The 15,710-nt window shown below is 42.7% G+C and overlaps 1 protein-coding gene across 2 annotated transcripts in view; it reads right to left on the bottom strand.

Moving 5' to 3' along the window:
- pyd (polychaetoid) overlaps positions 1–15,710 on the bottom strand; it is a 707,172-nt gene that overhangs the window by 365,959 nt on the left and 325,503 nt on the right. For both annotated transcript variants that reach the window (XM_067140350.2, XM_067140351.2), the window contains exon 2: positions 5,537–5,709. In XM_067140350.2, the coding sequence (XP_066996451.2) occupies positions 5,537–5,709 (173 nt within the window). The remainder of the gene's footprint in view (positions 1–5,536; positions 5,710–15,710) is intronic.

The following is a 15,710-nucleotide window of genomic DNA, read 5'->3' as shown; positions in this document are numbered from 1 at the left end:
GGTGACTAGTGAATTGGGCTCTATGTGGAGTACTTAAACACTACAAATCACAGGAAAATAACGATAATGCATCACAGCCCAATGCAAATACACTATGATAGTATGGGCGCTGTTAAGTATTTATTTATTTATTTATTTATTTATTTATTTATTTATTTATTTATTTATTTATTTATTTACGTCGCACCGACAGGGACAGGTCTTATAGCGACGTGTTAGCTTTTAATACGATCCGATTGCCCACAGCAGGTCATACCACAAAACTAACAAATGTCACTGGAATTCTGAACATTTCATGGATACTGATTGAGAAAATTTTTGGCACCAGGACTATCTAGTTCTAGAAGATTAAAGAGCGACAATTTTGGGATGTGCATAATTGTAAGATACAGTTCGCTAAACAGCTGATTTACATTTCAGATCCTAAAATAGAGAATTGAACTCAGAATTTGTTTATAGGCAAGACGAACAACGTCGCGCGTACTTATCAATGATGGAGAGTTTTGTGATAATATGCACAAGTGTTACAAAATAATGATTGCGATAGTATTCAACCGTGCACGTATGCATGGAGCTCTTCCATGACCACAGTCCGGAAACGGTGTTTGAAGGCAACAGACATTTTAGCAGCTTAGATAAGTACAGAAACATTTCTATGAGTTAATGCGGTGATAGGCCAAGATAGAAACACAGTTAATCAAAAAATTCTTTGCAAGAGAATTTTGAAAGAGAGAATGCGTAGGCTCACTAAACTATAATATTATTCATTAATGACAGAACATCTTTTCCATCTTCTTCTTCTTCTTCTTCTTCTTCACATTTTCTTCTTCTTCTTTGTGCTTTTCCCCATTTTATTGGGGTCGTCGCTTGATGTGGATTTGGCCTAGTTTTACGTCCGTATGCTCTTTCTGGCGCCAACCCTCTGTGTAGGGGTGTATTTACTAGTGTATGTATCGAGCGAGTTGGCCGTGCGGTTAGGGGTGTCACGCAGTTGTGAGCTTGCATTCAGGAGATAGTGTGTTCGAACCACACTGCCAGCAGCCCTGAGGATGGTTTTCCATTTTCACACCAGGCAAATGCTGGGGCTGTACCTTAATTAAGGCCACTTCCTTCCTACTCCTAGCCCTTTCCTATCCCATCGTCGCCATAAGCCTTATCTGAGTCGGTGCAGCATGAAGCAAATTGTAAAAATAAAACAGTGTGTGTGCTTCTGCGATGGTTGGTAGGCCGGGAATCGAACATGGGACACTGTGAATACAAGATCACCACGTTGGCCATTCAGCCAAAAATGGAGAAAATATTAATTGAAGAGAACGTTGTGTCCTAAAAGAATTTTTTTCTTTTATTTGCTAGCGAGCTAAAGTCGTAGTAACAGGGATTTTTCGGACGCTGGTACGGCAAAGAACTCCGGTTGGGAAGGAGCGCATAGAGCCTTAATTAAGGTGAAATCTCAGGTTTTTCCCAGAGTAAAATGGGAATCTAAGGAAAACCATACATAGGGCTGCAGGTGGGTTGGGGTTCGAATCCACCATCTATTAAATGCAAGCTTATAATTTCACAACATGCATTGCTTAACCAACTCATTATCTATGAAGAGAACGAAATTAACCGAAAAAATGAGGAATGACTAAGGAAAGAATGAATTTGTCTATAAAAATAAAGAGAACCACTCATTTCAGACAAAATCCAATGGTCCCAGATTTTTTTTATTTTTTTAAATTTTTTTTTTTTGCACGTTGCTTTACGTCGCGCCGACACAGATGGGTCTTAAGGCGACGATGGGACAGGGATGGCCTAGGAGTGGGAAGGAAACGGTCGTGGCCTTAATTAAGGTACAGCCCCAGCATTTGCCTGGTGTGAAAATGGGAAACCACGGAAAACCATCTTCAGGGCTGCCGACAGTGGGGTTTGAACCCATTATCTCCCGAATACTGCATACTGGCCGCACTTAAGCGACTGCAGCTATCGAGCTCGGTGGTTCCAGATTCAAATACTCGCTACATAATCTGGTCATGTTAAAACTAATTTCTCCAATAATTAGACAATAAAAGGGAAGGAAAAATGCCATGTAACAATTAGAGCAGTTCTCGCCAGATGCTCCAGCAGAATCCACTGCCATCATGCCGGTCCCGACCGTGGCGAGAACGAAACCCTTGTTCACATGTTTGGCTGCAGTCGTAAAGGAAAACTACTTGGAAACCTGCGCCATCATAAATTCCGAACAGCTCTACCACCTGCCCTGCGAGATCTCAGGTGGGAATTATATGAAGTAGTCCAGTGCCTCTAATATTTGATCTATCAAGAAAGTAGACATCATTGCCATCCACCAGTGAGCACGTAAAGCAGTGACACTTCATCTGACGACCCGTTCTGAAAGTGACATGACCTAGATCATGAAAAATAGGATATATAGCCTATTAGTCTAGCCGTTCAAATTCAAGTGAAAATCCCCTGAGACCTGATCCATGTGATACTTGTTAATCGGAATTAGAGGTAGTTTGAAGAAGTAACGTGGGATATTCTCAAAATCTTTAAAATCCATAATAATAATAATAATAATAATAATAATAATAATAATAATAATAATAATAATAATAATAATAATAATAATAATAATAATACTGTCCGCCTCTGTGTTGTAGTGGTTAGCGTGATTAGCTGCCACCCCCGGAGGTCCGGGTTCGATTCCCGGCTCTGCCACGAAATTTGAAAAGTGGTACGAGGGCTGGAACGGGGTCCACTCAGCCTCGTGAGGTCAACTGAGTAGAGGTGGGTTCGATTCCCACCTCAGCCATCCTGGAAGTGGTTTCCGTGGTTTCCCACTTCTCCTCCAGGCGAATGTCGGGATGGTACCTAACTTAAGGCCACGGCCATTTCCTTCCCTCCTCCTTGCCTATCACTTCCAATCTTCCCATCCCTCCACAAGGCCCCTGTTCAGCTAAGCAGGTGAGGCCGCCTGGGCGAGGTACTGGTAATTCTCCCCAGTTGTAACCCCCGACCAAGAGTCTGAAGCTCCAGGACACTGCCCTTGAGGCGGTAGAGGTGGGATCCCTCGCTGAGTCCGAGGGAAAAGCCGAACCTGGAGGGTAAACAGATGATGATGATGATGATGATGATAATAATAATAATAATAATAATAATAATAATAATAATAATTTAGGTTTTACGTCCCACAAGCTACATCTTTATGGTTTTCGGAGACAGCGAGTTGCCTGAACTTCGTCCCGCAAGATTTCTTTTACGAGCCAGTACATGTTCCGACAGGAAGCTGACGTATTTGAGCAACTTCAAATACCAATGGAATGAGCCAGGATCGAACATGCCAGATTGGGAAGATTCAGCATAATATCATTCTTATTCTTCTTCTTCGATTGCTTTTTTTCCACATCTGTGGGGTCGTGGGTGTGAACTGTGTCGCACATGTGGATTTGGCCCTGTTTTACGGCCGGACGCCCTTTCTGACGCCAACCAAATATGGAAGGATGTGATTGCTCTTGCGTGTTTCTGTGCTGGTTGGTAGTGTAGTGTGTTTTCTGAATGTGAAGAGGAGAATGTTGGGACAAACACAAACACCCAGTCCCCGAGTCAGAAAAATTAATCAGACGCGATTAAATTCCCCGACCCGGACGGGAATCGAACCCGGGACCCTCTGAACCGAAGGCCTCAACGCTAACCATTCAGCCAATGAGTCGGACATCGAGCATAACATTATAATAGGCATAATCTAGGAATAAGTCCGGGTCATTGGCTGAATGGTCAGTGTTGAAGCCTTCAGTTCAGAGGGTCCCGGGTTCGATTCCCAAGCGGGTCACGGATTTGAAACGAGTGTCGTCAATTCCTCTCCAGCAAGGTGTGGGTAAAGCGACAGAAGAAGGAGCAGAAGAAGAAGAAGAAGAAGAATAAGAAGAAGAAGAAGAAGAAGAAGAAGCTTAATGGAATCACTCGCCATCTTCCCCCATCGTATTTACTACTACTGACTCCCTACCTTGGATATCGCGGGGAAGGGGAGGGATTAGCTCAGTAGTTTAACAACCGGTTTTCCATCTAAAGTCTGAGGTTCGTATTCCGGTCGATCCTGCGTCGAGATTTTCATCTCAAGAATCACGTGGCGCCAGAAAGGGCATCCGCCTTACAAAAAAAAACCACGACCAAAACCAAATCGAGCCTGGATTGCTCCAGCGACGCCGGAAATGACTGGGATAAGCTGAAGAAGTAGTCATACCTTTTGATATCAGTTGCCGGACAGAGTGGCTCAGACGGTTGAGGCGCTGGCCTTCTGACCCTAACTTGGCAGGTTCGATCCTGGTTCGGTTCGGTGGTATTTGAAGATGCTCAAATACGTCAGGCTCGTGTCGGTAGATTTAGTGACATGTAAAAGAACTCCTGCGGGACTAAACTCCTGCGGGACTAAATTCCGACACCTCAGCGTCTCCGAAAACCGTAAAAGTAGTTAGAGGGACGTAAAGCCAATAAAATGATATTATTGATATCAGTATCAGAACCGTCTCCACTAAAGATGAATCAATGTCTCTCCAGCGTTTTCATTTCGTACTTGGATCCCACCATGCGTAAATTTAGAAGTCAGGATCTCTGTGGCCATTCACTGCACACGAACTCATACCTCCTAATGTGATTACTGAATACGTAAATAAACTGCCTTGCTATTACAGCTCCTCCTGCAGTTCGGCAGGAAAAGGCAGCGCAAAATCCGAATTCTGAAGCTTTCGACTATAAGCATTTACCTCGTTTATTAAAATCCAGCAACCGGCCCCGCGGTGTAGGGGTAGCGTGCCGCCCACTTACCCGGAGGCCTTGGGTTCGATTCCCGGTCAGGACCGTGATTTATACCTGCATCTGAGGGATGGCTCGAGGTCCACTCAGCCTACGTGATTACAATTGAGGAGCTATCTAACGGTGAGGTAGCGGCCCCGGTCTAGAAAACCAACAAAGCCAAGAGTAACGGCCGAGACGATTCATCCTGCCACCCACACGACACCTTGTAATCTGCAGGCCTTCGCGCTGTGCAGCGGTCGCTTGATACGCCAAGGCCCTTCAAGGGCTATTGCGCCAGAGAATTTTTAAATTAAAATCCAGTGAATGTGAATTTAAAATTCAGGAATGATGACTGTGTAACCCAGCAGTAAGGAGGGGAAATAAGAATGCGAGTCGTTCCACGAATTAAATGATATTTTCCCAAGATTCTTCTCACTATTTGTATGGAATCAGCTTGGTCAGTTGTTGCAATATTTCACTTTTTTCAATTAATTGTGTCTAAATCACGAGCAATACGTTGACTGAATTGCCCCAGCCATTTCTATTGTTGTGTTCCACTAAAGTTAATAAAGTGGGCATTCCACCATCATTCACTCCATTGTCCTGGGCAGCGAGGCTTTGTATAGCCACTAACATTGTTTTTACTCTCTTTACAAGTTCAAACGAGAAATGTATCACAGCAATGTTGACCAGAACAAAGAGATATATTTCCATGTTACTCTCAAATGTACAATAGAATTAATACAAACGTAGTCCAACTTACTGAAGCTTGCCCTCCGCCGGTCCTGCCTTGAGCACATCGGAGATAGCAATGGCAGGGTCACCATTGGTGAAGTGAGGATTGTCACGACCTCCACTGACGGCAATCCCGAACCCATAACCCGGGACGCGGGTCAGTGTGACATGGTGGTACTCCCAGACGATCCTCTCACCTCCCTGCAACAAAGTAAGCGAAAAGGCCATAAAAACACGTCTACTATTGCATTCAAAAACATCACTGATTGTGCAGACTAATGGGTTTGTGTCGAACATGGCTGAACGCTGTTAATAAGATCTGATTGCATTAAACCATGCATTTCAATCGACCGGAAAGTGTTTACATTTCCCTTGTTAATTACTAGTACTATATCATACTATATCGAGAGCATAGCGTGCATCATTTAGCGCTCGTCTTCTATGCACACGGCTGCGGGTTCGAATCCCAGTACAGTCAGTTGATATTTAAGAGTGCGAGAGAGCTGTGTCAAAAGAATGGCCCGCACGGTAAAAGATTTTACGTAAGGTCAAAATTCCGGCATTCTAACGTCTGCTATACTCTATGGCTGGTGGGTACGTGCCCAACAGAATCTCGTTGTTAGTTTTTCGTCCCACTATAATTTTTAGGGTTTTCGAAGACGCCAACATGCCGAAATTTTGTCCCGCAGGAGTTCTTTTACGGCCCGATAAATCTGCCAACATAAGGCTGGCGTATTGTTTACTCATAGTTTGCTTTATGTCTCACCGATACAGACAAGTCTTACGCGACGTTGGGATAGGAATGGGCTGGAAGTGGGAAGAAGCGACCGAGGCCTTAATCAAGGTACAGCCCCAGCATATGCCTGTTATGAAAATGGGGAAAACACGGGAAAATACTTCAGGGCTGCTGACAGTGGGGTTCAAACGTACTATCTCCCGTACGCAAGGTGATAGTTAGGTGACCCAAAACGCGTAAACACTTGCTCGGTGCTGATGCATTTAACGCACCTTCGAATATCACAGCACAGGGATAAGTTCGACCTCGCCAACTTGGGCTCACCGTCTGAGCCACTCAGACAGGCACATTCGAAACCTACCGGCGGTAGCGTTAAAGATGGCCTTCCGCTGTTTCTCACTTTCACATCGGACAAATCCCGCGGCTGAATCTAAATCAGGACACAGTAGCAACCCCCCAAGTCCGGGCCTTTTCTTGCCTCAGAGTCACAGAAAGCCGCGTTAGCGTGACTTCAAATAGTAAAACAGTAAAAAGAAAATAATCTACAAATGAAGATAATAATAATAATAATAATAATAATAATAATAATAATAATAATAATAATAATAATAATAATAAGTCCGGCTCCTTAGCTGAATGGTCAGCGCACTGATTTTTGGTCCAGAGGACCCCGGTTCGATTCCCGGACGGGCCGGGGATTTTAACTAGGAACAGCTAATTCTCCGCCTCTCCGTGGTGTAGTAGTTAGTGTGATCAACTGCCACTCCCGGAGGCCTGGGTTCGATTTCCGGCTCTGCCACGAAATGTGAAAAGTGGTACGAGGGCTGGAACGGGTTCCACTCAACCTCGGGAAGTCAATTAAGAAGAGGGGGTTCGATTCCCACCTCAACCATCCTCGAAGTGGTTTTCCGTGGTAACCCATTTCTCCTCCAGGTAAATGCCGGATGGTACCTAACTTAAGGCTAGGGCCGCTTTCTTCCCCGTTCCTTGCCTATGCCAATCTTCCCACCTCCTTCAGTGCCCTTGTTCAGCATAGCAGGCGAGGCCACCTGGGCGAGGTACTGGTCATCCTGGCCAAATGTCTCACGCTCCAGAACACTGCCCTTGAGGTGGTAGAGGTGGGATCCACCACAGAGTCCGGGGCAAAAACCAACCGTGGATGGTAAACGGATTAAAGTATAAAATAATAAGTCAATTCCTCAGGTTCGGGGACAAGGTTTTTGTGTTTTTCTCGGTACACACGTCCATGTACACATAGCACATCCCTCTTCAGCCCATGACAGAAACACGCAATAGTGAATACATTCGTCCACATGGGGCTGGCGTCGAGAAAAGTATCCGGCCGTAAAACTAGCTGAAGCAAACAAAATGCCGAACCCAGGTAACTGTAGAAAGGCAAGGAAGAAAACGATTATGAGTTTTACGTCCCAACTAACTACTTTTACGGTTTTCAGAGATAAAAGATATTAAAAGGGTAGAACTGTCTGTAGTGTACTGCTGGCACAAACATATGGGAACAATGACAGGAGACTATTCGCAATGAGGCGATAAAGGCTCGGCGGATAAAGCTGTGCGTATGAACCAGCTTTGGTGGTGGGGGCATGCGAGGCGAATGGTGTTTAGAAAAATGATGAACTGACTATGGCAGCAGTGGGAAGCGATGGTTCTTATCAATAGTTAGGGAACTAAACGAGGCCAAAGAACTAGTTGTAAATAGAGGGAGTTCCATAGCTTTACGGAGCGCCAATTAAAAACAAAAGTCAGATTCTACACATCAAAACAGCATATTGCGTCAACAGATTTCTCCAATTCTGTACGGTCCAAATCCCGACTGCCAATAAATAAAAGCCTTACAAGGGCTACAGCAAGCTATCAATTGCCAGACCTTCATTTTAAACCTTCTAACTTTAAAAAAATTGACAGTAATTGCAGATACAGCTTCTTTCAATACTGAGCATGACGAGTACGGATTCCCCGAAGTCAGAGCGCGCTGGGTGTCAGGGATTTGTCAGAAGAGCAGAAGAGCCTGAGAATGAGCATAAGCATGAGTATGACTGTGGGAGGTGCGGTGACTGGCGATGAGCCATGGCGTAGCATTTCATGCTCGAAACAAAACATTCCGTCTCTCCACCACCAAAGATATGGGCAAAACAGGTCCTAGAGACTGTATTCTGTGAGAGACGGCATTCTGGGACAGGCATGACGTACTCCGATGGAATTTCTTCAAACTAGGAACACTGTGAAAGCTTAAAATCTACGCTTCTACACTGTCAAAGTTGCGCCGTGCCCTAACAGAAACTTCTTCATGACAATGTTTCCCCCACGTTGCGGTTTCTGTTCGTGCAAAAACTGAGAAGCACGGCGAAATATACTCGCTCATTCACCATACAGTCCAGACCTTGCACCATCAGACTTTCATCTCTTTAGACCACTGAAGGAATTGCTAGGTTCCGATGAAGAAATGAAACTGGTCGGGCGCAGGTGGCTACATTCGCAGGAAAAGGAGTTCTATGAACGAGGCACAGTATATTCAACTAGAAGACACGATGGAAGAAATGTCCCGTGAGACTAGGTTCATATGTTGACAAATAACTTAGGTAAATTTGGTAACTTTTCGTGCAGTTGTTTGTTTTTCCTGATCATTAAATATTACGTAAAAATGTGCGTTACTTTTCAATCTGCCACAGTGCAGATTTTGTTTACTTAGAGAAAGTCAAATTTCATAAAAATTATATTTTCTGCTCATGGGAAAAGACTCCGGACTGAAAGATTTATTTATCCACAATTATCTTCAAATACACGTACGGCTCAAATCCTAACCTGTTTTCAAAATATATTATTTTTCTAAACCGTTCAACTACTTCCTAAGAAAGACGCAGACATTGCAATGATTTAATGTGATATCCTGGGAGATAATTATGTTAAGAAACGAGATGGATATACCGAAGTGGATTCTTCACATATTATTGCAGAAGAAAAACACGGCAGGTGCGAAGCCAAGGGATAGGGGGCACTGGAGGTTAGTCCCCCCCCTCCCCCCATGAAATGTTTACAGAAAAAATGAACAGAAACTGACAGTAAACAAGTGGCTCTTTTGAACATTCATAAAGACATACAGTCATTGTACAACCAACAGATCTCCTGAATCTATTTCTTAAGAAGCCTCGAAAGTTGGATTTTAAATTGTAATCAGAACATACCATTCGCCGTAAAACTAATCACCTTGATCATATTGTTCTTGTTCTGAATTTTAATGTGAGATGTTGAAATGCACCGGTAATGCAATCTGAATATCAACATAATTTAATTGTATCAGTGTCCTTCACTCATGTATGCGCGCACCACACACGCACAAGCACCTCCATTATATCCTATTGTTTTGTATCTATAAACCCCATCGGTAATCCTGGCTACGCTACTGAAGTACGGTCTTTTCTTTTACACAATAGAATTGGAATGTAATCACTGCGAGAGTTTCTAGACTGAAAAATATCGGCAGATAAAAATTGTTTTATTTCAATACCAATTTTTATTTGAATACCAATATCTACTAACAGAGCTTCTCAATGTGAGAGTAAATGCAGGTTCCTCTTGGAAACAGCTACTGAGCCCTCATTAACTACGAGGAGAACAATGAGCTTTGATCTTATTGTGACGGAATTCCGTTATGCCAGGAATGACACGAATATAGCACGATCATGGAAATGGGAGGAAAGGCTTTTAGAATATGACTGTCGGTGTTACCTCTTTAATTTAGAAGCTACCGTGATAAAGGGAAAGAACGGGTCTCTGCGAGACTAACACCACTAACCGACGATTATCATTCTTACAACAGTTAGGCCTATGAAGAATTATGTCTAGTAACTCGACACCCAACCTGAGTACATTAGTTCAAATCCGATTGACTTCGGGTGAGATTTTGACTAGAACCAGCATATGGCGGCAGGAAGGGGTGCTGGTCTACAACCGCCGGCCAAGTCCTAAACTGAGCCTGGGTGTTCCGCCAAACTTAGCACAGCGGCGTCGAAAGAAGATATTATTATTATTATTATTATTATTATTATTATTATTATTATTATTATTATTATTATTATTATTATTATTATCATTTACAAGTTGCCTGGTGTGAAAATGGGAAACCACAAAAATCCATCTTCAAGACTGTCGACAGTGGGGTTCGAACCCACCGTCTCCTGAATACTTAACAATGGTCGCACTTAAGCGACAACATCTATTATTATCGGCTGGCAAGCCGAGGAGGTAAAGACATGCTCGGTTCACCCGTCAGGAAATCGAAAAAAGTTGACATGTGAATGCTACTTCTGGAGGGTCACATGGAGTTTATGGATAGTGGACGATTTTAACTTCCACTCCTCCAAGGGCTTTTAATGGCCTGCGCTGAGATTACTGTCACTACTACTACTATTGAAATACCCTGTTACTGCGACACATTCTCCCGGCAACGTTTTTTACAGCAGAATTGTAAATTTGCTAGTTGCATTACGTCGCACCGACGATGGGACGGGAAAGGGCTAGGAGTGGGAAGGAAGCGGCCCTGGCCTTAATTAAGTACAGCCTCAGCATTTGCCTGGTGTGAAAATGGGAAACCACGGAAAACCATTTTCAGGGCTGCCAACAGTGGGGTTCGAACCTACTATCTCCCGAATACTGGATACTGGCCGCACTTAAGCGACTGCAGCTATCGAGCTCGGTAGAACTGTACACAATATTGCATGTTCTAACAAAAAAATAATATCGCTTGGAACAATACTTCACAGGTGATATAAATGTTAATATTAAAATAGTCACAACTCGTAAAGAGAAATGCATGTTTATAATAATAATAATAATAATAATAATAATAATAATAATAATAATAATAATAATAATAATAATAATAATAAGGGTTTTATGTTCCACTAAGTACAGTGGCGGGAAATGAAATCAAACACCAAGAAGGAGTTGTGCTAAATAATCGAAATTTGGGAGGCGTGTTTGCACATCTGAAAGATGACGCCTATTAAAATTTGCGCGCTAGTCGACGATGAGTAATGCTAGTAGCGCCACTATGACCTTGCAAAACAAGTTTGTTTTTAATACGGTCTGAACATTACATGAGCGTTAGTCATCGTCCGGTGTTAAAGTTGTGAGGTAGGTGTGAGTCAAACATGGCTTTAAGGAGACGAGCAAGTATCAGCCGATTACTGAATTTGAAGGAGGCTGTGTAATAAGGCTACGAGAAGGCGGATGTTCCGCGATATTGCAGAAAGATTTGGCAAGGATGTGTTCCAGTGAAATCATTACAATAGGACAGCTATGATGCAAAATTCGGAACGATAACAATTAAAATTATTGATTTTACGACCACTTAGTATTCTTACGGTTTCCGGGGACAACAATACGGTATTTTTTTTAATACTTCAGTAGCCCTTTTAAACGCCGGTAAATCTACAAACGCCGCTCTGAGTGGCTCAGACGATTGAGGCGCTCGCCTACTGACCCCAACCTGGCAGGTTCGATCCTGGCTCAGTCCGGTGGTATTTGAAGGTCCTCAAATACGTCAGCCTCGTGTTGGTAGGTTTACTTTTTTTTTTTGCTATGGGCTTTACGTCGCACCGACACAGATAGGTCTTATGGCGACGATGGGAGAGGAAAGGCCTAGGAGTTGGAAGGAAGCGGCCGTGGCCTTAATTAAGGTACAGCCCCAGCATTTGCCTGGTGTGAAAATGGGAAACCACGGAAAACCATTTTCAGGGCTGCCGATAGTGGGATTCGAACCTACTATCTCCCGGATGCAAGCTCACAGCCGCGCGCCTCTACGCGCACGGCCAACTCGCCCGGTGGTAGGTTTACTGGCACATAAGAGAAATGCTGAAGGACTAAATTTCGGCACCTTAGCGTATCCAAAAATCGTAAAAAAAGTAGGTAGTGGGACGTAAAGCAAATTACATTATTAAATCTACAGACAGAGAGCTGGTTTATATGAGTATCTTTACATACTACCGGACAGACTCACGCTGGCGATATAAGAGGTGATCGGCTGAAATATCTAAGTCACCCACATAAATGTAACTTAAAAGAATTTCCAATCTGTCGAACACACACGTTAAATATAAATATTACACTATAACATACCTGTAAAAAGCAATTGAACAAGGAGTAAAAAGACACACTATTTCTATTCTATGTTCAAAAGTGTGTTTCTTTTTACAGGTATGTTATAGTGTAATATTTATATTTAACTTGTGTATTCGACAGCTTTAAAGTTACATTTAACTGAGTCGACACTGGAAAGTATGACTTCCTCCTTAAAAAATAAAAAAATAAAAAATGAAATAATAATAATAATAATAATAATAATGATAATAATAATAAAATCACAACCTGCAGGTCATGTCGACCCACTTTCGCCATGTACCCAGAAAGCAAATGACTTGGCGTTCTCCCGTCCAAGCTCTCGGACAGTTCCAAATTGATCATGTTGCAATCTCCAGGAGAAACAGCCCTGAGATTATGAATGTCAAGGTAAAGAAAGGCATCAATGTGGCCTCAGATCATTATATGTCTCTTATCAAATTCAAACCAATTCCCGCAAACACAAGGAAGACAACCAAACAGGTCACACGCTTCGACAATGATAAACTTCGGCGAAGGGTCGAGGAGTTCCAGGAGAAGGCTAGACCAAATGACTGTGACTTTAACAACGCCAAACGTCTCCTTGTTGAGGCCGCCAAAGACGTTGCAGAAATCATGAGAAGCAAAAAGCATGCCTGGTGGAATAGTACCTGCGAATATGTCCTCCAAGAAAGACTCAGTGCATGGAAACAGTACTACTCTACGAAATCAGAAAATGATTGGGAAACCTACAAAACCCAACGTGCCCAAGCAGCTGGGGTATTCAGAACTGAGAAACGTAAATACGAAAAATCTCTCATTGAAAAGATAGAACAAAACTTTAGGAAGAATGAAAGCAGAGAGTACTATAGAGCCTTCAAACGCAAACTCACTGGCTATAAACCACCATCTCTATGCTTTGAGCGAAAGGACGGCACACTGGTGACGTCAAATGAAGAAAATTGCAGCATTCTGGCAGATTATTTCAAGAATTTACTTAATTGCTCTAAACCGCAAATCCTCATTGAGACCAAGGAACCCTTACTCAGGTACCCAGATTCCAGACCACCCGACAGAGATGAAATCAAGCGCCACATTGCCCGTCTCAAAAATAACAAAGCGCCGGGGGAAGACTCAGTAGTAGCAGAACTATGGAAATATGCCCCAGAGGGATCACTTTATATCTTGCAAAAGCAAATAGAAGAAATTTGGAACAAGGAGACCGTACCCGAAGATTGGAAAATAGCTTTGATCCATCCATTACACAAAAAAGGCAGCATGAAGAACATCAACAACTACAGAGGAATATCTTTGCTACCCGTGACTTACAAAATTCTATCACTTGCCATCCTGGAGCGCTTGGAAGCACAAGTCGAACATCAAATAGGTGAATACCAAGGAGGGTTCAAGAAAGGTCGCTCAACAGCTGAACAGATCCAAAATCTCAAAACGATCATCAGATATTGTACACTAAGGTCCAAGAAGTATGTGTCTGTCTTTGTGGACTTTAAGAAAGCGTACGACTCCATTGACCGGGAAGTCCTGCTAAACATCTTAAATGAATTTGGAGTTGATTTGAAACTGCTGGCATTAATTAGAGCCACCCTGACCGATACAAAATCCAAGGTGAAGTTCCACGGATGTCTCTCGCATTCCTTTGACATCAAAACAGGAGTCCGACAATGTGATGGGCTATCCCCGATACTCTTCAACTGTGTTCTTGAAAAGATCATCAGAACCTGGCGGGTGAGATTACAGGAAACCAACTACAGTCCATTGAGAATAGGAACCAAATCTAAGGGGATCGCAACAGACTGCTTAGCATTTGCCGATGATATTGCTGTTCTCTCAAACGACATAGAAACCACTTGAGCTCAAGTTGAAATTTTAAAGGAAATTGCCGAACAAACTGGTTTGCAGATACCGTTTGAGAAAACAGAAGTAATGACTAACATCAAAGAGGCTCCACCAAAATTCCACACAAAATACGGGGACATCACCCGAGTAGACAAATTCAAATACCTGGGTGAGATCATCATGAAAAATGGACTGGACAAAGAAGCACTTCAGGAGCGAGTACGCAAACTGGAAATAGCCTACCAAACATCCCGCACAATCTACAACAAAAAAATGCCTTTCCCAAAACACCAAGATACGTCACTATGAAACAGTTCTGAAGCCAGGAGTTCTATATGCAGCTGAAACCCTGTCTCTAAATGCCAGCAAAGGACTCCTTGAAGAACTGGAGAAAAGAGAACGCAAAATTGTGAGAGGAATCTTGGGATCAAAGTACAGAAATGGAATCCATCAAAAGAGATCCAACAAGGAAGTCTACAGCAAAATAGAGAAAATTACCGATACAATCAGAAAAAGACGGGCACGATTTTACGGTCATCTGAAAAGAATGGACGGAAGAAAGTTAACTAAGGAAATCTTTCACTGTTTTGATTCAAACCCCAAAACCACAATTCCCTGGTTTAGAAATACCAAAGAAGAACTGCAAATGCTACATATCTCAGCTGAAGACGCCCTTAACTTTCCGCAAGAAAATATTGACGAACGGGCTAAAGCGAGACGAGCAAGCGAAGAGAAGACACGGTGCCGCCTGGACAGAGGAGCGTAAGCAGGCCCACTCACAAAGAATGACGGAAATTTGGGCTCTAAAGAAGGCCAAGTTCAGTGTCAAATGCAACAAGACTTAACGTGGTCCTTGATGGCCCCAGCGAATAATAATAATAATAATAATAATAATAATAATAATAATAATAATAATAATAATAATAATAATAATATAATAATAATAATCGTATGGCCTCAGCTACCGTTTGCAGACATTTCGATTTGACGCCATCTGGCTGTCTGCTCGTCAATTTCGACGTTCCGGTTTACTCTGTCTGCCATCTAGCGGACCTAGAGTAAACCGGATCTCTCTTGGGCGTCTATGGCTGAGATTTAATTAATTTTGTCGGGTAAATACCAAATGTATCACCAGAGTTCTTTTACATGCCGACATCGTACGACATGGAGTGTCGAATGGACTTTTTTCCGCCCTTCAAAAATCCGACTACCTCTGCCGGGTTTGAACCCGCTATCTTGGGATCCGGAGGCCGACGCTCTACCACGGATCCACAGAGGCAGCTATAATAATAATAATAATAATAATAATAATAATAATAATAATAATAATAATAATAATAATAATAATAATAATAATGTCACCCAGTACAAGGATGACCGAAAAGAAGGAGCACATTCTCATGGAGAATTGCTGGTTGGTTCATACAGGGAGGCTCAGGCCCCGAACAAACAAATTTCTTACACAGGTCCACTTACGATACATGCTTTTTTTTTT

Source organism: Anabrus simplex, chromosome 2, assembly GCF_040414725.1.
Source record: "Anabrus simplex isolate iqAnaSimp1 chromosome 2, ASM4041472v1, whole genome shotgun sequence".
In the NCBI taxonomy this organism is placed as follows: Eukaryota; Metazoa; Arthropoda; class Insecta; order Orthoptera; family Tettigoniidae; genus Anabrus; species Anabrus simplex.
The sequence above is the reverse complement of the archived record's forward strand: the minus strand, read 5'-3'. Positions and strand labels throughout refer to the sequence as shown.